This window comes from Podarcis muralis, chromosome 3, assembly GCF_964188315.1.
Source record: "Podarcis muralis chromosome 3, rPodMur119.hap1.1, whole genome shotgun sequence".
Lineage (NCBI taxonomy): Eukaryota > Metazoa > Chordata > Lepidosauria > Squamata > Lacertidae > Podarcis > Podarcis muralis.
In genome coordinates, this window is record NC_135657.1 from 78,877,842 (window position 1) to 78,902,426 (window position 24,585).

General features: G+C 38.6%; 1 protein-coding gene across 3 annotated transcripts in view; it reads left to right on the top strand.

Moving 5' to 3' along the window:
- Positions 1-24,585, top strand: part of RNGTT (RNA guanylyltransferase and 5'-phosphatase) — a 123,463-nt gene that overhangs the window by 81,156 nt on the left and 17,722 nt on the right. For all 3 annotated transcript variants that reach the window (XM_028722948.2, XM_028722947.2, XM_028722949.2), the window contains 2 exons: positions 16,507-16,607; positions 23,326-23,392. In XM_028722948.2, coding sequence (XP_028578781.1) covers positions 16,507-16,607; positions 23,326-23,392 — 168 coding nt within the window. The remainder of the gene's footprint in view (positions 1-16,506; positions 16,608-23,325; positions 23,393-24,585) is intronic.

A 24,585-nucleotide genomic window follows, 5' to 3' on the forward strand; every position in this document is an offset into this window, starting at 1 on the left:
CATTTCAGAACATGTTTGGGCAGACTGATCAGGTTGTGAATATTCTGCAAATGAAAGGGAGCTAAACTTGTCATAAATTATTTATAGTAAATCATTAGCTGAGCTCTAATCTTCGTATTGAGCTAGTTCATCTATATGGATTTCTTGTGCAAGCTGCCTTGAGGTTTTATTATTGTTATTTTTATTATTATCGAAGAAGGAAGGATAATAAACATATTGAACAAATGTTCTCTGTAGTTTCAAAAGCCCTGAAAGGTAAGAGTTTATTAAGTTGTGGATGACAACATGCAAGTTTCTAGCAAGTCATCATCCTCGTGATATTTATAACTTTGGAACAATCGCTTTGCTAGATCCATACGTATAAAGAGATTGAAATGATGTCCCGCGGCAACCCCAAGTTTCAAAATGTGAATTCTGTCACATGTAGACATTATGTAAACTAAAAATAATTGAGTGGTTGAATGCTGCAAATAAAGATTAGGTTTTTTTTTAACCTGGAAGGAAGTTGTGGTTGCAAAATAATAATAATTTTGCAGAACACTGGCTTTTCTGGTCATGGTAGCAAGGACAAGAATGCTGGAGATCTCCCCCCCCACTCACCCACCACCTCAACCCAACCTCTGAAAATGCTATTGAATCATCTCTCTGATTTTTCAGATTTTAGCAAGCTTTGTTCATATACTTTCAAGCATACCTTTAAAAGCTATGGCAGTTAGAAACTGGCTTTAAAAAAGTGGGGGAGGTTTTTGGGGCTGAGAGTCCTAGGAGTGAATTTTGTGCCCATTGCCATATTCCATACCCCTCTGTAGTATTGCACCACAGAGAGAGCCCTGGTATACTTTATGAGTCGAGCTGAAACATGTACCGAAGCTTTGATACTTTAAGGACCAAGGATAAATAACTTTTGTCAACACCTTGTTTTCTTCACGCTTGTCTTTTATAACAGCTCATCAGCTTCCTCTTGTGTTTATTCAACTTCAGACTGAAACTGGTGTATTTGAAATTTAATGGATTAAATTTGTACAGTTGTCAGGCACGTTGAATATTGTGAGTAGTTTGAAGAATAAAAAAAACATGTTATGCTCCGGGACAAGGTCACAGTATGTTCGATGTTGTTGTGGCTAGGTGCTGTTCCAGGGATGATGTTACCATGGAGAGAGCTTTCGTTTCCATGACATTTGCTTGCAAATGTTGATAGGCCTTCAACCTGCAAAGGGTTTTGTCCTCTGACATGCATAGTGGGTGGTGGAATATTTCTTCTCAAACCTTTTTGTGTGTTTTGCACTGCAAAATTAATACAGTGGAATATTACAGAATTCTTCTGACACCCAGGCATTGTACTTTTGTTTTTCCTTTAAAATTAAATTGTACTTTTTGCTTCTTCGGTATTAACTTAAGGAAAAAACAACAGGTAGATAGACATGCAACTGAAATCTCTGCTTTACTGCAAAGTTGTGAGTTAGAGAAAAGAAAGCCTTTAAACTGAGTTGCCAGACAATGTTTTGTGAAGTAATCAATAAATTGATGTAAAAGACTATAAAATCTTAATTTTCTCTGTCTTTTTAAAAACGACACCTTGAGGTGAAGTAGTTAGGTACATTTATATGGGTGCCACTTTATATGGTAACAGTTTTCCTAGAAAGGTAATTATGACAAATGTGATAGGAATCTGCCGGCAGCTCTTGTAATTCTTATATGTAGAAATTATTCTAATTGCTGTCATAAGTGCATCCTCTATATTGTAAATAATGCTTTCATATTGGTTATTGATGCTGGCACGTAAAGATTTTCTTTCCTCCTTCCTATTAACAGTTTTCTTTCATCTCTAGAAACAAAAAAGTCACAAACTTACAATTATGTTGCTTCTTTTCAGCATTTCTTGTATTGTAGAAGGAATAGAGAAGAAAAGGACAAGATGATAACATTTCAGATTAGGGATCAGCAACATTAAATTACTGGTTGTTGTTTTTTAAAAAATGTGAATGCAATTTTTTTGCTTCACCACTACCCTTAGGATTAATTTAATTTAATTTCAGCCATCCCACAGTGTTCATTATCCTTTATTAGGTTATTTGGTCCAATTATTTGAAATGTTCAGTGGGTCCTACAGTTTGTCCCATAATGACTTTTCTGAAGGTCCTGATGGTAAGCTTTTCGCTAAAACACAGTATTGCTCTAAAGAGATCATGAAAACTCTTACATCCAAATTTCGGTTGTGAACATCCAAAATATTAGCATCACAAACCAGACATTGTCCTGACCCTGTACACTTGTAGAACTATTGTGGCGTGACTGGTAAACAACTCTAGTAGCTGCTGCTTTCCAATCCCTTCATTTCTTCCAAACCTGTTGATGTTCATGAAGATCCACAATCAGCTTTTTGACATGAACATGTAGCAATTATTGTAGCTCTTCAGGTAGGTTTCCATAACTTCCCCTTTGCATTATATCAAAATAATTCCGTTTGAATACCTATTAGGGTTTTGTCTGGCCAGACATTTTAATAACCCAGAAAAAAATTAGATTAATTGGTGGAAATATAACCATTATGTTTTTATATATGCTGGAAGCTGCCCAGAGTGGCTGGGGTACAAATAATAAATTATTGTTACTATTAACCTAGATTCAGGTGTAGCAAAAGAAAAGTAAGACTTTTTAACTAAACCAATTTCTTCTGTGTATGAAAACAGATAACAAAGGGGGGGGGTTCCTATCTTATATAGGCATGTAGATCATTTTCAAATAGCTGTTTTGCTCACAGTTTGCTCACAGTGATTGTTAGCAGGGTTTCTGTCAAGTGGTCATTTGAGCATTAACAAAAATGTAAACTTTTACTGTCATGAGTCACGCTGGAGATGCCTTTTTTCTTGGTTTGGAATTACTTCTCAGCCCCTTATGTTTAAAAGCTTCCAGCTGCATTTTAAGTTTTATGTAAGTGTACATTATTAGAACGTCAGTACAGAGGTTGTCCTGGGAAAAGGTAATTACATTTTACAGATCTTGTTAGCATAATTATCCCATATTGCACACTCACTGGAGTCTGACAGGGTTGCTCAGAGCAAGGGGAAGGCAAAAGGAAATTAAACTTGAAAATCATTTGGTATACATCAAAGAGGGAGGGCAGAATAATTTGGAATACAGACAATAGCCAACATTTTAATTCACAGAATAGGCCCATTTTGACCCAGCCATCCACCTTACACAGCAGTTTTAATTCAACTTCACACACAGCAATTGATCTTTTTATAGCATGGCAGGTGCTGATTATTCTGCTACTTGGTAAAAGTTACATTTAAAGCAGCCCTCAGAGGAACACACATTAAAAGGAAAGAAACAGAAGAAAAGCATCCATAGAATGTCTTAGAGAGGTTCTCAAACTGTGGTCTGTGAACTCCATTCAGGTAGTTCATGAAAAGGTTATAGAACACTTTGATCACAGAAGCAGGCACGTCTGGTGCTCTAGAAAGGCAAGACTGTGGTTGTGAAATATAGTATGATCTCATCTTACATTTAACTTGCACAATTTCAACCATACAAGGTTGAAAACAGTCTGGTTAAAATTGCACAAGTTAAATCCAAACAATGAGGAGAGCTCAAAAGCCCTTTTTGTACCAGGTGCGATCAGGATTCACCTTGCTTGCAGGGCAAGGCCTGCTCAGTATGCCAGCTCTGGGCATACAAATCAGCCTTAGGATTCCAGAGCTGATGTGCCGAGAGAGCCTTGCCTAGCAAGCAAAGCAGGAGCTTAAAATCTCTTTTTTGCGTCAGGTCCACTTGGGTTACCCAAGGCAAGAAAGAGCTTTTAACCCAGGCATAGGCAAACTTGGCCCTTCAGATGTTTGGGGACTACAACTCCCATGGTCCCTAGCTAACAGGACCAGTGGTCAGGGATGATGGGAATTGTAGTCCCCAAACATCTGGAGGGCCGAGTTTGCCTATGCCTGTTTTAACCTCTCTGTCTTGCTTGCTTGGAGTACTAGGACTTCTCTCTCCCTTTTACTCTCTAGCCGTGGGGTGGCTCCAAGGGTTAGTTTATACAGTCATACCTCGGGTTGAAGTAGCTTCGGGTTAAGCATTTTCGGGTTGCGCGTTACTTCCGGGTTTCGCTGCTCACGCATGTGCAGACACTCAAAATGACGTCAGGTGCACCCGCGCACGCTGGTTGCATTGGCTTCAGGATGCGGACGGGGCTCTGGAACGGATCCCGTTCGCATCCAGAGGTACCACTGTACATGATTTTCATATCTGAAACCCACACATAGTAATGATTCTACTGTATTAGTAAGGCATGTGCTTTGAATCATAAAACAAAAATCATTAAGTGATCTATGAAGACCCCCAGCCATTTTCAAATGATCTGTGATGTGTGGGAAGAGGGAAGCTTGAGAACTGCTTTGTTAGATTTTTGTTGTCATAGAGGTAGACCTTGAGATGGAATCATGAAACAGCTGGTTTGAGCTTCAGTTCTCTTTGTCAGATGCTGCTGGACAATTTAATCTGGTATGCTGAATATAAAGCTATATTTGAGGCCTTTGCTCAGTCAGCTCTCCTGCCCTCAGCTGCTCCATATCTTATTTCTTAAACAATTCTACCAATTCTCTTTTTTTTTGTCCTTTACCCCAAAGCTTCCTCCTGTGTATTATGTCCCCCATTCCTTAAAAAAAAAAAAACAAAAAAAAAACCAAGCCTTTACTGCAAAGCTGTTGGCCACTAACTTTGTGTCCCACCCCCACCCCCATTGAAATGAAACTTAATTGCATTGAATTGCATTTCCTCTCATCCTTCCCTTATTACCCTTCCCCTCACACCTTTTTCTGTCTTCACTTCACTTTAAAATTTAGACTGCAAACCCTTAAATAGCAGTGATATTTTTGTTGTTGCTTGTATTACCCTAAAAGTGTGTGAATGGCACTAAACGAAGATGAGCTTTTTTTGATCTTAGGCTCCAGTCACTGAACTATAGTAGATAGTAGATAGATCCCCCCGGTTTATAGAGAAATATTGCTGCCGTATCTTCCTGAATGTATTATAACTCTATATTATAATTAATACTCTATATTAACTCTTTGCCTGTTGAAGACCAATTTATTCCTGTGGAATTAACCAAGGTTAAATTTATCCTTTGCAATTTTAATCTAGAACTCAGCATATGAATTTAATGTAATTAAAACTCATCATTGCATAATTATACACCAGAATATGCTTTTTGAAAGGATGATTTTGTTTCCGCTGTGAGATTATTTGAATTTAAGTTGTACAGTGCTTTAACAATATGAAGCTATCAGGGGACAAGGTCCTCTGGTGATTAAAACAGCTTGTCCCTTGTTTTCTGCAAATCTAACCGTAATTTGGGCTCTTCGTAAGAGAGCAGCACACAGAGCTTAATTATCATTGTTTACGTAGGTCTTGTTTTTATTAATATATTTATAATATATAAATAAGGTAGTCCTGTAAAGAGTCTGATGCTTTTGTACTCAAATTAGGAATGGACTGCAGTGACTAAAAGACGATCTTATTACTTGAGTAAAAGTAATTAAAGGTGGGGAGCCTTTTATTCTTTACCTGAAGGTAATGTCTTGCCATTTTTGTCTGTGGCATCACTCTGCCAGTACTATACAGTGTTAGACTACTGACTAACTAAAGAAGATTGGCACAAGGATGACATACATTGAGGAGGAAAGCCAGATGATTCAAATGAGTATTTTGGAGGACCTGCAACCAATCCATCACTTAATTCTCCTTTCCATAAATTGTTGTTCAAAGTGGAGGTGCAGAAGGAATGGTAAATATAATAACACCTCCTGTGATTTGGGTGAGAATAGTGCAACCAAAAGGACAAAGTATACAGATTTAATAGCTTGCCCTTTTCTGAACCAGGGACACATGCTGGAAATACAGTGGTTTCTAATTGGTGGGCTGTGGCTCTGATCTCTGCATCAAAGCAATTGTCAGTTGAGTCGTTGTTTTGTATTTTGTATGCTTTCAGATCACTTGAGATGGTCCTAGAGCGGTTTTGTGTTTAATGGGGCTGGAATGACTAATTTGTATTTCACGACTGTACTGAGATGCTGCTGTTGAAACACATACATGGTTAGAGTTTTAATACAGTAAAGAAGTAAAATATCAGTCAAATGATACTGGCTTGAAAAAGGCACTTTTAAGGCAAAGTGGGAAACTAATGCACAGAGCCATTTTCTTAAGGCTTTCTTAATGCTGAAGGTGGTGAACCTGAAAATACTTATTACTCATTTTTACAATGAGATAAAGTGGCAGCATTCATAGCTGTAGCTATACAACCGAGCACACAGTCAGCCGTGCAGGATAGTCTACAGCTACTGCCAGAGCCCTGCATATGTGTGCAGGCTGATATTTCAGAAAGGTAAAGAATATGTCGATGACTGAATTCACACTTGGTGGTGGCAGCAGATCGTGGTTTTAGCTACTAGGGGTCAGGGTGTTATGTACTTTAACCAACTCTATAACCGAAACATAACTTCTTAACTCTATCTCCCCACCTCATCTTTGGGGATTAGCTATTGCAATTAATGACCAAATTGGGAAGCATTGCACAGGAATGTAGGATCTTAACCTTATTCATAACTCAGGGAAAGAGTGCTTGGCAAACTGGCAAATCAAATTAGAATGGAGTTTAATTACTCAGTTTTTAATGATACTAACACATTTACCCTACCTGCTGGTTATTTCATTTATCTCAAAGCAGCAGAACTATCAGACTAGCCATTGGAATTAAGGTGGCACTCATCTTGTTTTCTAGCCTTTCTCTTACTGAACAGTTTCTTCCGGTTCCTACTGCCATTTGTCTTAATGATCATATGGGATAGAGGACCACTGGCTAAACCATGAAGCTTAAGAAAATGAACACTGATAGTTTTTGTAGCTGCTTTAAGTCTGAAGGTTTTCAGCTGTGAACTCTCCTTTTTATATACTTATATAATTTTATTTGTTTAATTGAAATAAACAAAAGAAACATTCTTCATCATCCATTAATACAAAAATATAAAACAAATCAACCAAAAGAAAGAATTTTTTTTATCTGACATAATAGAATAAAGAATATCTTCTTACTTTACAGACAACTTCCCATCCACCCCATATTTCACATATTCCTTATTAACTTATTGCCAAAACTTGTCAGATTGTTATCAAAGCCAAAAGTATAAATAAATATTTAATTATCTGTGGTCTCCATTCTTACTACCAACTAGTACAGATGTTATTCGAATGCTACAACAGAGTTTAGACTGCGACAATTAAACAAAAAACCAAAAAAACCCTCTCCTATCATATCAAATAAATAATGGGATTAATTATAATATTTAAATGAAGGTAGCTATGGAGAAAAATTTGTCATGTTTTTGTCATGCTCAGTGGAATATCAAGAAAAGCTATTAGTAGGCTTTTGAAATGAGATGTTTAATGAGGCCTGAGCTCTGAGTTTAAATTACGGCACGTAAGAAGCAGACATTTAACCACTGTAATTACAAATATAATGTACAATAAAAATGTGTTGATCACATGCTTTTTGCCTGAAGACTAAGGGACAATTGAAATATCTCAAAGTATTGACAAGTCTAGTATATACGTGAATAGTGCACTCAGTTCTCTGTGTGTCACTTCTTACGTAGCCGGTCAGCACCATTGGTCAGCACCAGTGGTGGGGAGCCCAAAAAAGCTTATGGAGGACTAGGTGGGCTCAAGGGGCATGGAATACTGACTGACCATTGAAGGCACTATAATGGAGTGGTTGGAAGTCTGAACAGAAGCACTGTAGACGACAATATTTCGTTGCAAGTCCAAGCTGTAACAGCTACTGTAATTTTCTAAATATTATTTGCTTGCCATTGTTGTTTGGAGTCCCTGCAAACCCAATAAAACCTTTTACATAAAGGTGCATAATCCTCTCTAACTGATGAAATTCAGTCATGCTTTGTGCAATTACTGGAACAATAGACATTATTTTAAAATCAGACGTGTTCATTTTTCTCTGTCTGACATTCTAAACGGTACAGACTCGATATACCGTGAGGATTACAATGCGTAAGTCTCTAGACCAGGCATGGCCAAACTTGGCTCTCCAGCTGTTTTTGAACTACAGTTCCCATCATCCCTGACCACTGGTCCTGTTAGCTAGGGATGATGGAAGTTGTAGTCCAAAAACAGCTGGAGGGCCAAGTTTGGCCACGCCTGCTCTAGACCCACTAGCTTCCCTATATGCCACAAGCAGAAGCATTTTTTCACAGAGAGATACATTAAAATGTATCACTTCACTCTGTGTGACACATAGTAAACTTCCTAAAAGATCCCAGTAAATAATGCGTACCTCCTTCCTTTATATGAGGAAGAGAGATGCAAAATGCACATTCATATATTTGTGATCCCTTTCATTAAGAACTACAAAACTAAATTGAAATTTTTTAGACCTTGTATCTCTGAAATGTATATATATATATAATTGTGTGCACCCTAATCTCTGAGCAGTGTAAGAGTTTTCAGGGGGTGCCACTACATACATAATTTTTCATTTTCTTACACTGAAGATCACTTCAGATCCTTGTATCTTCATGCTATATGGTTTTATTTATACACATATAAAGGCTTAACATAGGATGGAAGGTATTTGGCTTTAACATTCTAACAGATCTTGCTCCCCATTAATTTTATAGGACCCCACTTCCAAGCCATAGCTTTGGATTCAGCTCAGAAAGCATGTCAAGCCTCTACTGTCTCTTCCCTGCCCAGTTCAGAATTTCTTGCTGCTTTGTACAGCTTCAACACTCTGAATGGTATAACCTCCAGCCAGGGAAAGGCCTCCCTCCCTCAACCCACTTTCTTGAAAGAGCTCCAGCTCTTTATTTTCTATGGTCACACAAGTGCAGTTCCTTAGCTATGCAAAAGATACTTAACAGACATGACTAGAGCCATTAACTTAACAACAGTCTAAAACATGTTTAGGGGTACTCTCATTTTCCTACTCATATTGAAATACTGCCCCTCAGTGAGGCCAAACTTAGATTCACAAAATGTTTAGGAGTATGCGTACCCCTGCGTCCCCCCCAGAAAAAAGCACTGCTTAACAAAGAGACTGTTTCAACAGCTTTAGCATTATCTTTTTCTACAGAATCCCATCTCACAGATATAATCACAGGCTTGTGGAGAGATCCCAAAGATGGCCTCCAGATTAACCCTCCTAACCTGTAATGTGTTGGTGTGTCTGTGCGGCCAGAGAAGTGTGCATGCACACGGAAGCTTATTCCAGAACAAACTTAGTTGCTCTATAAGGTGCTACTAGACATTTATTATTATTATTATTTTATTTCGACTGCGTCAGACCAACACTGCTACCTACCAGAAGCCAGAGGGAAAGGTACGGGAGGGCAATAGAAATTATTGACTTGACCGTTTCATTTTAAGATAAGCACCTGGATGTTGTTCTTTCAGTTATATTCTAAATGAATGTTTTAAAAAGATAAAGGTAAAGGACCCCTGACAGTTAAGTCCAGTCACAGAGGACTCTGGGGTTGCGGTACTCATCTCGCTTTACAGGCCGAGGGAGCCGGTGTTTGTCTGCAGACGGTTTTTCCGGGTCATGTGGCCAGCCTGACTAAGCCGCTTCTGGCGAACCAGAGCAGCGCACAGAAACGCCATTTACCTTCCTGCCGGAGTGGTACCTATTAATCTACTTGCACTTTTTGGCATGCTTTCGAACTGATAGTTTGGCAGGAGCTGGGACCGAGCAACGGGAGCTCACCCCATCACGGGGATTCGAACCACCGACCTCCAAGGTCATCAGAGCTGAAAGATCATTTACAGTACAATCCTGTGTGTGTCTATTTGGAAGCAAGTCTTACTGGGTTCAATCGGACTTATTACTACATAAGTGTGTGGAAGATGGCAGTCCCTTGCAAAGTAACATTACCCTGCACCACCATTTAACTATGTTTCTTGCAATCAAAACAATCAAGGAAGGGAAATAAACCATAGTCTCCTATGCTAAATTTGCAGGTTGTGATGATCCAAGTGCATAAGTGTGGGGACTTACTTCACACTGTGTTTAGAAGCATGGAGTTAGGGAATGGATGGAATGCAAAGCAGTAGGCAGCACTATTGTTAAATTGTGAGAATTTATTTCATTTGTGGTATCTGCAGCTGAATGCCTAAGTACATTTAATGTAGATGGAGATAATACTGGGGATCTTCACCCTCCAGAGGCTGTTTGCCAAAGGGACTTGACCAAGTGAGACTAATGAATGGAAGGTTTGGCTTTTGTCTTTCTGGAAGGTTGGGCAAATTAGGTAATCATGGTAATGGCTCAGCCTTTGAGAGGAAGTAATTTATCTTGTGTGTGATTTCCCTCTCTCCTCTCATGGACAGTTAAGGGTAAGGACAATGGCAATCCAAGGCAGATTGCTACTGATTAAGACTAGCTGTCATAAGTGTAGGTGTATGGGCAAATTTTTGTTTAGATAATAAAGCAGAGGAAATGCTTGTCCAAAACATTTTTCAGCCTAAATGATTTGATTAATCTCTTGGATTTCCAAATCCCAGGAGTGCTATTCTAGTTGTGGAATTCTTCTTCCAATCTAAAAAAATATTTCCAGAGGTATAAAGCTTTAATATGCTTTATCTTAGATGGAGATATATGGAAACGCATTGCAGAAGTCAGCAGGGTTCTAACATCATTGGAGGTAAGTGGTTACCACCAAATCAATACCTCTTTGGGCCTTTACTTGGAAGAAGAAAGTGTGGGGCCCATATTTGGCTGGTTTCTTTTGCCCAGACTTCTATAACCAAAGCTAAAGCTAGTTTTAAGGCTGGCCTTGATTGCTGGTGCAATGGAGAGTTCTCAGTTGAAGAAAACACCATTTAACATGTTGTTTTTCCATCCTAATAACTCTGTTTATGTAATAAAACTTTGGCTATTTTAGGATAAATTCCAGGGAAGCTGGTGATGAGGAAAAGTAAACACGCAATTTTCTTTAGAAGCCTTGGGTCAAGGGAATGATCCACAAAGGATCTAAAATTTGGGGGCAAAAAGCTTATATTAAGATAAAACTAAAGCAGAAGAGGATCTCTAGGGAAGGATCCCCAGCAATCTCATAGGCACTGGGCCTTTTGGCAGCAGACATTGTTTGTGCTCTCTTGATAAAGCCTGTAGTCATTCAGGAGCTGTCAATGTGGCGATCTCCGGGTGTGGTTGGGTGACAACGCCCATCACCCCCTGTCCAAATGGTTATTGGTCAGGGATTATGGGCACAGTAGTCCCAAGAACCTCTGGAGGACACTATGCTGGCTGACCCTGCCATAGCATATTGTAGGGCTTCCAACACAATTTTACCTTCACCAGGGATACTTTTATATCAGTAACATTCACATTGATGTGTAGTGTGTGAGATTTTTTTTTTTTAAAAAAAGCAGGACATTGATATCATAGACATGGATAAGCCAAAAAAGAACCTGCAAGTAGCTATGAGACTGACATGAAGTTATGTCTGGCAGTGCAGTTGCTAGCATGTGAAAAGTATATAGGAGGATTGGGGAACTGAAATTGTGTGGATGGCTTTTTAACAGTAAATTTTAGGTATGGAGGGAAAGTGTGATTCCGTCCCCTAGGAAATAGCAGTCTCAAGGTCCCAGACTGGGATAAGTAGAGGGGCTTTAACCCTTACCTTATTGTGGTCCCAATCTAAAAACCCCTACCCACCTACTAATTACCTTAGGGGAAAGTGCCCATTCCTCCATTCTGACAATTTGCATGAATGGCCATTTAAAAATAATTTAAAACAACGTGAATGGTCGTGTGTCTAGTTAGGCAGGTACAGATTGAGCTGCAAACACTCATCCCTTCATAGCAGAGGTGAAGTCTTGTCTTCATTAGCAATGATTATTTCTGGTCGGATGTGCTTACTCTGACTTAAAATGTGAACATTTTAAAGATTGGCATTGTCTGGACAACAGTTTTCAGCTACTGCTATGTCTACAATAATACAGTTTTTAGAATTTAAAACATAACATTTAATTATTAGCAATTATGAAGGGGGAATGGAGAGACTGCAGTTCTTGGCAGAAATTATGTCATTGAAGAGTCTTTTATCTAAAAATGTCAGAATGAATCTTCATATCCTATAATGTATTTTATCACTCAGGTATCAGCTTTGGGTGGTTTTGTTTGTTTTAAAAGCAAATGGGCCTGTTAAATTAGTGGTTTCAAACTTTGGTTTGAGGAATCCTTGGGGGTTCTTGGAAACTTATTAAGAGCTCCTCAGCAGAAAGCTCAAGAAAGTGGAAGACAGTTTATCCATCACTTGTAATGCAGAACCACAAAGAAGCAATAAGTGAATTTGCATTCAGGAATGGTGATAGCATATCCTGGCAGCCTTACCCAGAGTTCTGTATAAGCTCCTATAAAATGCCCCAGAATTCTTCCACTGAGGTAGCATACCTCCAATATAAGAACTTTCACTCTCTCCCAGTCAAGTTGAACACTTCTTTTTTTTTATCTGAAATCCTGCATGGACTATATAAGTTGAATAACTGTGTTTAATTTTTAAGGTTAGAAATCTCAGGCATACAAGTTAACTAATGCAATGTTACAGTAATAATGTTCAAGCAACAGTTTTAATTACTTGATGTCATGTTGCATGTAAAATCTCCTAACAGCTGTTTAAATAGGACTCAGAGGAATATGGTAGTTCAGGTGGCAAAAATGCAGACTTAACTACTGCATGTAAATGACTTTGGGTAGGCTTTTGCCAGAAAATTGGGTAGTGCCTGTTAGGATACATTCTTAATAATGACTTTGAATATTGTGACTGGCAATATTTGTTGTTGTTGCTGTTTAGTCGTGTCCGACTCTTCGTGACTCCATGGTGCCTCCCACAGTTTGGTCAAACTTAAGTTGGTAGCTTCGAGAATACTGTCCAACCATCTTGTCCTCTGTCGTCCCCTTCTTGTACCCTTAATCTTTACCAACATCAGGGTCTTTTCCAGGGAGTCTTCTCTTCTCATGAAGTGGCCAAAGTATTGGAACCTCAGCTTTAGGATCTGTCCTTCCAGTGAGCACTCAGGGCTGATTTCCTTAAGAATGGATACGTTTGATCTTCTTGCAGTCCATGGGACTCTCAAGAGTCTCCTCCAGCACCATAATTCAAAAGCATCAATTCTTCGGAGATCAGCCTTCTTTATGGTCCAGCTCTCACTTCCATACATCACTACTGGGAAAACCATAGCTTTAAATATACGGACCTTTGTTGGTGGCAGTATTTAGTAGATGGAAATAAAGGACTATGCTCAAACAAGTTAAATTCAGGAAGAAGAAAGACTGTTGGAGTCCGGTGAAGAACATTACAATGTGTTGGCTGTTAGTTTGCTGGGGGAACAAATGACTGCGTCAGATACATATTTTGGAAAGTTGGTTGTCTCTCCGTCTCTTCTATATGCATTTGGACACCTAGTAAGATATCACAGCCAAATTTACATGGTGGTTCTGAGATCAAGGAGCAGGTTTTGTCTGTGTTTGGTTATGTTTGGCACCATTTTGAATCAAGATGATGGACTGAACCTTTCACAGCAACACTGACTTTAACCTCTGATTTCAAAACTGCACTATGTTTTTTGTTTCCCAGAATTCCCAAACAACACCAGTCACTTTTTGTTAGTTGGCTAGAGAGACCAGTAGGAAAGAAATGACACTCTCTCTGCTTTTCCATAAAGTCATACATTGGATCGTACTAGGTTGTAGCTGTAGGTTGTAACTAGGTGACCCTCCACTAACATAAGGTACTATGATTCAAGAGAGACTTATGTCAGTTAGATGGGGAGGGAAGTGACTGTTGTAGATCCAGCAGACCCCTGCACCACCTTCTGTGCTGTTCCAAAGGACCCCCCAACTCTGGTGCAGACCGGGGTGCGTGGAATTGCCAGAGTAGCCTCATTGTCTGTCCTGCTGATTGAAGCTTCCACTGCATTGAAGAGCCTTCCATCTGTGGAAGGACATAATTGGATATAACGCATGTTAATAAACTCTGCATAATTGTTGAACATCTTGGCTGGAGGTGGGGCATGTTGCAGCAGCCTAAAGCACTGATGTACCTAGGGCTATAAAGAATTAGGAGCGTGAGCATGTTCCATGCATAGCATACTATATTAACCTGTTAATTGATTGTTTTTTTAATGCAAAAGTGGCAGGGAGGTTCATAGGCTTTTTCCCAATGCAAGAAAAACCTGTGGCTATTTCAGCCACTCACCAAGAACATGCCCATAATGACAGCTGCAGTCAAATCTCTATAAAGGTGCTCTGCCAAATACTGCTTCAAGATTCTACCTACAGATTTCCATATTTTGTACGGAGAGGAAGTATAAGTAGCAGCTTGCATAACTTTTACTTTGAGAGCCATGCAGACCTTGAGATTGCAGCCAATGGGATTTGCTTATGAAAACTCTGGTTCACTTCCTTGGTTTCTTCTGTTGCGTGGGAGAAATGAGTCTGAATATGATGAGAGAGGAAGATAAGTTTCTTTATCTGTTTCCCACTTCTATAATCATGCAATCGTGATATATCATGATTTCCCCTCTCCCAATTCCAGCCATCTTTTTTCTAAATAAATTTTTTCGTTGTAAGGTAGACATTCGTTTGAGTTCCTTGTTTTTCATACCTTTTCCAGATACTCTTTTTTAGATGGGGCATAAAGCTTCATACATAAAAAGTAAAGAAATTGAGTAACTGAAACCACTTCATTAACCTTCTTCACGTAACTAGCTCACAGTTAATCTAGGAAGCTCACTTCTATAAGATGACATAATGACCACCAAGTTGGATGGCTTTAAAATGGTTTTAGACAAATTTATTATTGTTATTATTATTTATTGAATATATATACCACCCTATACCCACTGGTCTCAGGGCAGTTCACAGAACAAAATCAAAATATAAAACCACAAAATACATAATCAAAATATAAACAACCTAATAACCCCCCTAAAAAACCCACATTTTAAAAGGGCATAGGGTGTCAATCAAATCAGCCAAAGACCTAGTTACAAAGGAACCTTTTTGCCTGGCACCTAAAGGTATATAATGAAGGCGCCAGGTGAACTTCCCTGGGGAGAGCATTCCACATACAGGGAGCCACTGCAGAGAAGGCCCATTCTCGTGTTGCTACCCTCTAGACCTCTAGGAGAAGGCAGACAAAGAAGGGCCTCAGATGATGGTCTGAAGGTCCAGGTAGGTTCATATGGAAAGAGGTGGTCCTTGAGGTATTGCAGTCCTGAGCTATTTAAGCACTTTGAATTGGGTTTGAATTTATGGAGAATGGCTATCAGTGGCTGCTAGTCATGATAGCTGTGGAAAACTCCAGGACTGGAGGCAATATGTCACTGAATACCAGTTGCTGGGGAGCACAAATGAGGAAGAGTATTGTTGTGCATATTTCCTGCTTTCAGGATTCCCATATGCATATAGATTGCCACTAGGAGAACAGGATTCTGGGCTAGGTAGGCCTTTTGTCTGCTTTAGCAGGGCTCTTTTTGTGTTCACGTGTGGCTCCTCCAAGAGTATTCTGTTCCATTAACCTACATTTTGGTGTGTTTGGTTATAGGTGTATTCATGTTCCCATGCAGGAAGGTGGTGGTTGTTGTCAAAACTGCTGTGGGTGTTACTGAGGAAGCTGTTGCTAGAGCCAGAGCTGTTGAAACACTGACGTGTGGCTTCCTACAGTAATTCACATTGTGTCCTATGAAATCGTAATTGAGTTTTAACTTTATGCATACACTGCTTAGTATTCCAGTCACTGCTTAGTATTCCAGTCACTTTCATGACTCCTCCCTGAAACGGCAAAAATGCTTGCAAAATTATTCTCCCCACCCAATTTCAGCTTGCCTTATGACATGAATGTTTTTTTTCCTAGACTTGGTTGAATTTCAAACTTCCATCCCTATTTTGACACACTTATGCAAGAGTTTGAAATAATCACAATGTTATGAAAGCTGATTCTTATCTTTAGAAGATATAATTTGTGTGTTTTACTATCCTGTTACCTTTCTGAATTGCATATTGTGTTACATTTATAACAAACCAGCTTTGGGATAAAGGTACAAACATCCATCGTTAGCCATACCAGGTTTGCTTAGTGACTTAATGGGTTTGGCAAGGCGAGGGCAACTCAGCCATTTCATTAATTCATTTAGTACATCTGACCGTTTGGACCACATGACAACTGTGTGCACTGATCCCCAAATATCCCCGTTAGCAGATTAAGAAGAATCATAGGGGCAACATATATTTTACAGAAGAGGCTTGTAAAATCCCATATAGCATGGTGCCATCTTCTAGTAGGTCTGATTACTTTCTGCTTCATGTTAAAGCACCAGTCATGAATTTTGGGATGTTACAGTACAGACATGGCCATTCTGAAATATCTGACAAGCTATCAAATGCTGGCTTAAAAACAAAACAACGTTCCTTTAATTTTTATTCTTTTTTTTTTTAAGAAATACAAGCCGGGACGATGTGATGACATTTTGAAATGGAAGCCACCCAGTCTGAATTCGGTGGATTTTCGTCTAAAAATAACAAGAGTTGGTGGAGAAGGGTATGTAAGCTCTTCCCATTCATCTTATTTTTAGCCTCATTTTTATATATAAGTGGACTGTGTACTATTAGGTGTGTTGCAGGCAAGTGGGCTGCGGATGAAGAAGCTGGGTGAGACCAGAGTTATTTCAAGATTCCTCTTTAGCAATTCTTCAGACTCTTTGTAGGTTCCAAATAATTTCTAGCCATGAGGAAGCATATGCTTAATTCCAAGCAGCAATGCAATTTTATGTGTTGCTGTAGCAGTCCCCCACCCCATCCGCAAGTTTTCTCTTACAAAGCTTTCCCTTGTGCCAGGTTAACAGACCCAAATTTAGAAAGCGACTTTTGAGTAGCTGCATCATCAATGCCAGCAAATACAGCAAGGCTCACAAAGGGAAAGCTACCACAGCTCTTACACTGGAAAAAAACAAGCCTATCTGGAGGATAAAGGTAAAGGGACCCCTGACCATTAGGTCCAGTTGTGACCGACTCTGGGGTTGCGGTGCTCATCTTGCTTTATTGGCCGAGGGAGCCGGCGTACAGCTTCCGGGTCATGTGGCCGGCATGACTAAGCCGCTTCTGGCGAACCAGAGCAGTGCACAGAAACGCCGTTTACCTTCCCGCCGGAGCGGTACCTATTTATCTACTTGCACTTTGACGTGCTTTCGAACTGCTAGGTTGGCAGGAGCTGGGACCGAGCAACGGGAGCTCACCCCGTCGCGGGAATTTGAACCGCTGACCTTCTGATCGGCAAGTCCTAGGCTCTGTGGTTTAACCCACGACAGCTTAAAGAGGAGGTAGAGGCACACCCAGCAAACACAGAAGCTTGCAGAGAAAAGGGGAAAGTCACAAACTTTGCCCTGCCTGCTTTTGTCATGCCACAAGGTCAGCCACAAGGGAGTGTGACCCCCAGGTTGAAAAAGTTTCCTCACTTCTTCTTCAGGATGAGGGTAGAAAGGCAATCATGGAATAGTGATTTATTTATTTAGTTCTGATATTGCATTAGGCTCTGTGGATTTCTTTTCAAGCCCTGCCAGTGGCTTTAAGTTGGACTTCCCAAGGCACAAGGAAGGATTGGGAAAGGGTGGATAGTTGCACTCGGCTTCAATGGATGGGCACAAAGAAGCATTCTGTAATAATTATGGGAAGGTGCTTTGAAAGTGTGAGTGGAGGGGCTCATCATTTTAACATTTGATATGCTAGAGCAGCAAAGAATCTGCTCATTCTCTTCTAGAGCTATGCAAAAAATGCTCTTGTTTAATAAACTTTTGGGGGAGGTCGTGTATAGGGATCACAGATCCTTACGTTTGCTAAAATTGCAATATCCCGAGTAGCTTTTTTTGCTTGTCTTAAAATTAGAAAAGTTGTATTCTGGTCTGCCAAAATCAGGTGTGTACCTTGACGTGATGAAAAGGCAGAGTTATGTGGTAGATATTTCATTCAAATTAGGGAAAGGAAGAAAGAAACTGTCAGTTTCTTTAAAATAATGGCAGTGGTAGGAATAAGCTAGCCTAATAACTGCAAGTTTGTCATAGAAGGATACAGATGATCTTGCATAGTGGTTCTTATGAGTGTTAAAAATCATATGCTTGTCTTTGTTAGAGCTAAACTACATATATGTATGTAATATAGGAACTGGAATAACTTCACTTTTTAATGTGAATGTTTAACGTTGTAACCAGCTAGTTTTAATTATTTGATAATAATTTTCTTTTACAAAACTTATCAAACAGTAATTGTTGATAAATAATCGTTTATTGCTGCAGAATTTCTGCTTCTGTTCAAGCACTGCAAACCTTTATATTTTGCAAAATATTACAGAATTACCAGGAACCAGTTTTGCCATGACAAAGGCATAATAATATGGTTCTGTGCCTACACATAGTAGTGTTTGGAACTCAACCCCGGGATCTGGCATCTAAGGCTCCAATTGTGGACTTCTCACTCAAAGAAGAAAAACAACTTCTTCCTTGCAAGTGATGATCTTTGAGTGGTCATTCCGTGCAGTCTTACATCCTGTAGGAACTGAGCAGAAAGGTTCATGTCGTCTGTCTCTTGAGGCATGTATAAAAGGAGAACTCTCTCCCCTCAAGAGAAGGGCAGAAGTACTACCTCATAGATGACTACTGAACTTGCATCAGTAAACAACCTGTTAGCATTTTTGTTCACTACTGCAATGTATAATCAAGCAGAAGAGACAGTGAAGAATGCAACCAAATCAGTCTTGAGTATGTGGAATTTCCAGACATACTGGACAAATGTTGGATAGTTTTGGGAGAATGATCCCCCCCCCCACTAGTATGGAAGGTATGCTTCACCTTCTTAGATGGAGGTACCAACAATTTAAGTATCTTTAACATTTTTTAAAGTACCTTTCCTTTTGTTCTAACTCAGATGGGGAAAAGGTTTATTTTATACTAATCAATTTAGGATTTTAACATCTGATGCCAAATTGGGCTTATAAAAACACATTTTTCTTTTTCATCTTATAGTTTTAAACAGGTTCCTACAAAGTATCAGATTTAGTTATAGCCTGTACATTTCTGAAAGTGCATGTTTTTAGTGACTAGCCACTCAATAACTCTTTTTTTCGTTTTCATTGTCCTTTTAAAGAAAACAAGTTTTTCTTAATGTAGGGGTATGGGCTGTGCCATGGATTTAAATGGGTTTCTATCTGTATTGCTCATGCTATAATTTAATGATTCAGTGATAGATAGATTATAGATCAAATAGAATAAAAATGTACATTTCCCCAATGGATTAGGGTATGACTTTTTACTGCCTGTGTATTTTAATGCTTATTTTCTAAATGCATTATATCCTTAATTGAGCTGAGTTTGCCATTTCCCAAAGTTTTTGTTTTTGTTTTGGCATGCCAACATTATTAATACACAGGCCACAAATTACTGCTTTTATAGCATCCCAGAGCAGAGCAAGTGACCTGGTTGGACCAGCATTTAGCTGGAAAGGGGAATTAATGCCGTCTTGGAGTCTTTCTGCAATGAGGAATGTAAATTGTTTTGCTCCAGTGGTGTGAAACAAATTGGAATGCACAATACTGTGAATACCCTAAAGGCTGATTACTTATGATACTCACTGATAATATTGAGAAGGGAATCTTAATTGGTCAAGTGAAATATGAATTATTATCTCATTGAACAGTTTTTAAGCAAAAGATAAAGATGGAAAATGTTTATCCAGTGTGAGTTAGATCTTTGGGGTAATGTCTGAGGTAGACAAGGCAATTTCTTTGTAGTTTGATCATGAATAATTTAAATTAAGTAGAAATCCTCAATCAAGTGCAATGAGGTCATTATGGTACCAAACTGAACAATCAGTTATCAGGCACCATCTGATAGGTGCATTTTATTTGTTTACATGTGTTTGGAGAAATTATTTTTCATGCATCTCACAGTGTAATTCTCTATGTGTCTACTTGGAAATATATCCATTGAGTTCAATGGGCCTTTCTTCCTGGTTAGTGAATGTAGGATTTCAGTTTTAATTGTTCTCTTTTGTTCCTTATCTAATTGAAAGCATAATGGTTAAGCATAGTAAACTTAGAAGTATATTTGTTGTAATGCTAATATAGCAGTTTATTCCATATTTTTCCAACTGAATTGAAAGAGATAGGTTTCCTAGATGCTTTAAGCACCCCTAAATTCAAAGTGATCATCCTTGTCATTGCATGTGGAACAAAATGAGTTTATAAAAAGCTGCTTTGTCCAAGATTTGAAAACTCAAGTAAGCCTTATTAAGACAGGAAATGGGAAGGGGGTGTCACGATCCTATACTATTCTCCCATCTGCACAGCCCATCCCAGCACCAGCATCAGTGCTGATTTCAGGCAGGATTTGCACACTTTGCAAGTTCTTGTGCGATTTTGGCAAGATTTTGCCCAGCAAGGTTTTGCCCAGCAGCAGCCTCACACAGCCCAATGGGGTTTTCCTCATCCATTGGGAGTAGATTTGGGGAGAGGGGGTATGGGGAGATGAGAGGGAGGGGAAGTTTGGTTGCACAGCTGGAAGGCCTTGCGTGAGTGGCATGACAACCCTAATATAAATGCTCTATTTGCTTTAATAGAATTTTCACCTCCACTAGCTTCTCAAATTTTGTGTTTCTTTTTCTCAATCCCTGCCCTGGAATACCATCTTCTTACCTAAGAATCTGTTCCAAAATGACACATATTACATCATAACACTTTCTGTAAATTTGGAGCAGCACAGGCTAGTGGAGAAAGCGGACCAGAGTTTGGATAACAAAAATAGCATGCTTCCAATAGGGATAGCAACAGCAAGTTAAAACAAGGCCTTAAAAACAAACGATTCACAAGGCAATTGTTACATGTACTGAGTGTGCTGCCAAGTGGATATATACAAGACTGGTGTTTGGTAAGGTAGCATTTGAAGAAGTTGTGCAGAGGATTATGTTGCAACAATACTTTACTTACACAAAAGGCAGAGCTACAGATAGCAAAACGACTTATTTCAATACTGCAGCCAAAGCCTACAGCTTTTTTGGACTGCATATGCACAAACATATTTACCTTGATACATTTGTACTGAGGAGGGGAAAAGGTCTGGATTAGAATAATATAAACTATGAGGACGTAGCCATTAGGATGAATAAAGTATAAATTAGTATGAATAAAGTATGAATAAAGTATTGAGTCATGGGAGACAGGAGAAAGGGACGATATTAGAATATACTTCCAAAATGTACAAGGATACGGAAGATTTCAAATGCTGTTTTTCAAAAGCATTTTTTATTATCTCATTCATAAACTAGAGAGGAGGCAAAGGAATTGAAATGTGTCAGTCCAAAGTCACTTTTAAATACTGTGGAAACCCCATGAATCGTTTCCATATCCCCAATCCCCAACTGGATAAAAACAACTTTACAAAGAGATGAAATGGAGAGAGAGAATTGAGAGTTCACTGGGGGGGTGAGGGGAATCTAACAGCAGTGGCGATTAGACTGCGCAATCATATCCCAAAGGAATAAGAGAAGATCAATTATTTGAATAATTTATAAATAGGCGAAACAAAATGCTCGACACATTATAGGAAATCTGTCAATTGCAGGTAAGAACATGCTACAGGATTATCTAGGCATCCTTTTTCACATATTTCACAACCTGTAATAAAAATGAAACAATAACTTTGACCAAAAGGTTAACCAAGTGGCATATATTTATAGAAAATATTCAAATGACTTCAAATGGCGATACTAAACCATTTAAAAAAGTGCTGCAGAAAACATCTGGGCAATGTCCACCCTAATTATGACACATACTCATTTGCTTCCTGTTAACAACCTGCGACTCCCCAGGGGTGCATCTAAATAAATAACAATGAACACCTGTCCTATGTTTATCAATAATAAACAATGATATTGCAATTTCCCTTAAACTTGAACTGTTAAAAACCTCAAGTGTTCATGCTCATCTCCTGTGAACATTGCCCTAAACTGAAGAGGCAACCATTGTAACTGAGAAGTAAACCTTGTGTTTACTTTTCATAAAAAAAACTATTTAATATTATGCTTTGCATTGCTGAATAAAACACTCATACAAAACATGCTCAGCAAAAATGCGCCCTTTCAGGAAAATACTGCCCTCTGCAGAAGTCCATCAAACCTTAAGTTATCTTGAAATGTTGATCATTAGAACATCGACTGCTGACTTGATGCACTTTACAGTATTCAATTTGTGAAGTAATTTGAAATAATAGATCTTTAAATGGGACTTAAATGATGCCTGGTGCTTGTTTTGCCAAAAATATGCAACTTCTTACATTAGGACAGTTTAGACTATTTTCCCAAACAGTCTTTCTTACTGTTTGGGAAAATATTCTAAACTGTCCTAATGACTGTATTACTATGAGAGTGACTAAACAAATAAAGCATCCAAAGTTTTAGAGATGACTTAGTGCTAAAATGGTACTTCTGCAATCTACAGAGGCAAGCTTATTCTAACTAGACAAAAAAAAATACGTTGATATGGAGTTTTTATGGTTTTTTGCTTTGGCAAAGAAATTTCTGTTTGTAGCTAGAAACTGGATAAAGAATTAATGCTTTCAGGCTGAGTAGCTAATATTGATTGGGTTGTAATAAACCTATAATACTGTATCTATGTCAATGTTAGCATTGTAATTGTACTGCATGTTTACTGATACAGGTAAGAAACTAAAATGTAACTAATGATGCAGATAAAGTTATACAATTTCAGACATTTGCTGCACTGGTCTATAGTATTAATTTTTAGATAACTTGTGAGACTTCATGAGGCAGGAATATTCACCAAAATAAGAGAGAACATCTTGTGCATTCTGAATCAGCATATGGGCTGATGACAGTGGACAACACCTGCCTTGTGCAACAGGACTCCTCCTCCTCCTCCCCTGTGGCCCCTCAGTTGTATTCCAGAGGGTTCCTCAACCCCCCAGAACAGTTTGGGCAGGGGAGAAGGGGAAAAAAAAATGTTTTCCAGTGTGTTGATTGTGTGTGTGTTTGTGTGTGTACACGTATGTATGCACGCGTCATTATTTTGAGGTTCTTGTTGTTAAAAATGTCTTGGACATATTATTGATTTACTGTTGCATTACTTGCTTTCAGCAACAGGAGTACTGTATTATTAAGAAACCAGCTTTTATTACGTGTATTTAGTCATTTCTACTGCTCTTAGCAAGGCATGTGACTCTGAATAGACATTTCTTAAAATGCATTTTCTTTTCTAGGCTTCTTCCGCAGAATGTTGGACTGCTTTATGTTGGAAGTTTAGACACTCCTTTTGCACAAATTAAGGTAAGAGAACTGAACTGTCTGTGTGTGTGTGTTGGTAAAACTCTTTCAGTGCAATTATTTTGCCATCGATAACATATTCCGAAGCAGTGAACACTGTATTGTTGCCTTAGTTGCAATAATATTCACTACTAATTGTTTTGTTTCTGTTTCACTTCCTCTTGTGATTGCTTAGTTGTATCTCTAACAAAGTTGGGAAAAAATATTTGCCAAACTTTCTCAGCCATGGAATATATTAGCAATGTAACATTTGTAAAACATTTTAGGATGTATATATTCTTCAGTACTTCAGAAGGTGGATGTTTTCAAACATTCATGAGCTTTATTGCTTTCTTGGAATGTTGCGGTTCTTGCTGATTTGTAGAGCTGCAAACTTGCATTTGGGGGCTGATACAGGTTTCTATGGGAGGCATTTTAGTTTATGCCTCAGTCTCAAAATGCTATATGAAAGTCACCTTCAATCCATTTGGTCCATTGTAGTGACCAAGTTTACAGATGACACCAAATCATTTAGGCTGGTTTTTTAAAAAAGCAAAAATGTGTGTGCAGGGAGATATTGTGAAGTGTTCCAAATGAATTTCTCCAAACTGGGTGACTAGGCAACAAAATAGCAAATGCAGTTCCATACTAGTGCAAAGTGAAGCATATTGCGACAAAAAATCCTAACTCCACATATATATTGGTCTGTGCACACAACTCTAAACCATGGTTAACATTAAACATAGTTTAAGCTGAGATCTCTGACAGATGATTGTTTAAACCTTGGTTTATTAGGTCACCAAATAGTTAAAAGCACCCCAGGTGCATGTATTGGCATGTAAATTAAGGACTTAAAAGTACACACCCATATTATTATTATTATTATTATTATTATTATTATTATTATTATTATTATTATCATCGTCAACGTCATTAAAATTTCTATACCACCCTTCATCTGAGGATCACAGGATGGTTTACAGTATAAAAACACAAAAATACAAAACATAATAACAAACAAAAAAATACCCCCAGTTTAAAAGGCTATAGATTGTTTAATTAGCCATTTAGCCAGGTTTAATGGTGTTCAATCTTATGCTGCTTTCAGTCGTTGTAATGCCATTAGCATTTGTAAATGGGTGCCTTCAGTTACATTACTGTACCTTATTTGTTAGAATCTATGATTTTGCTGTTTTAATGATTTAAATAAAAAAGGT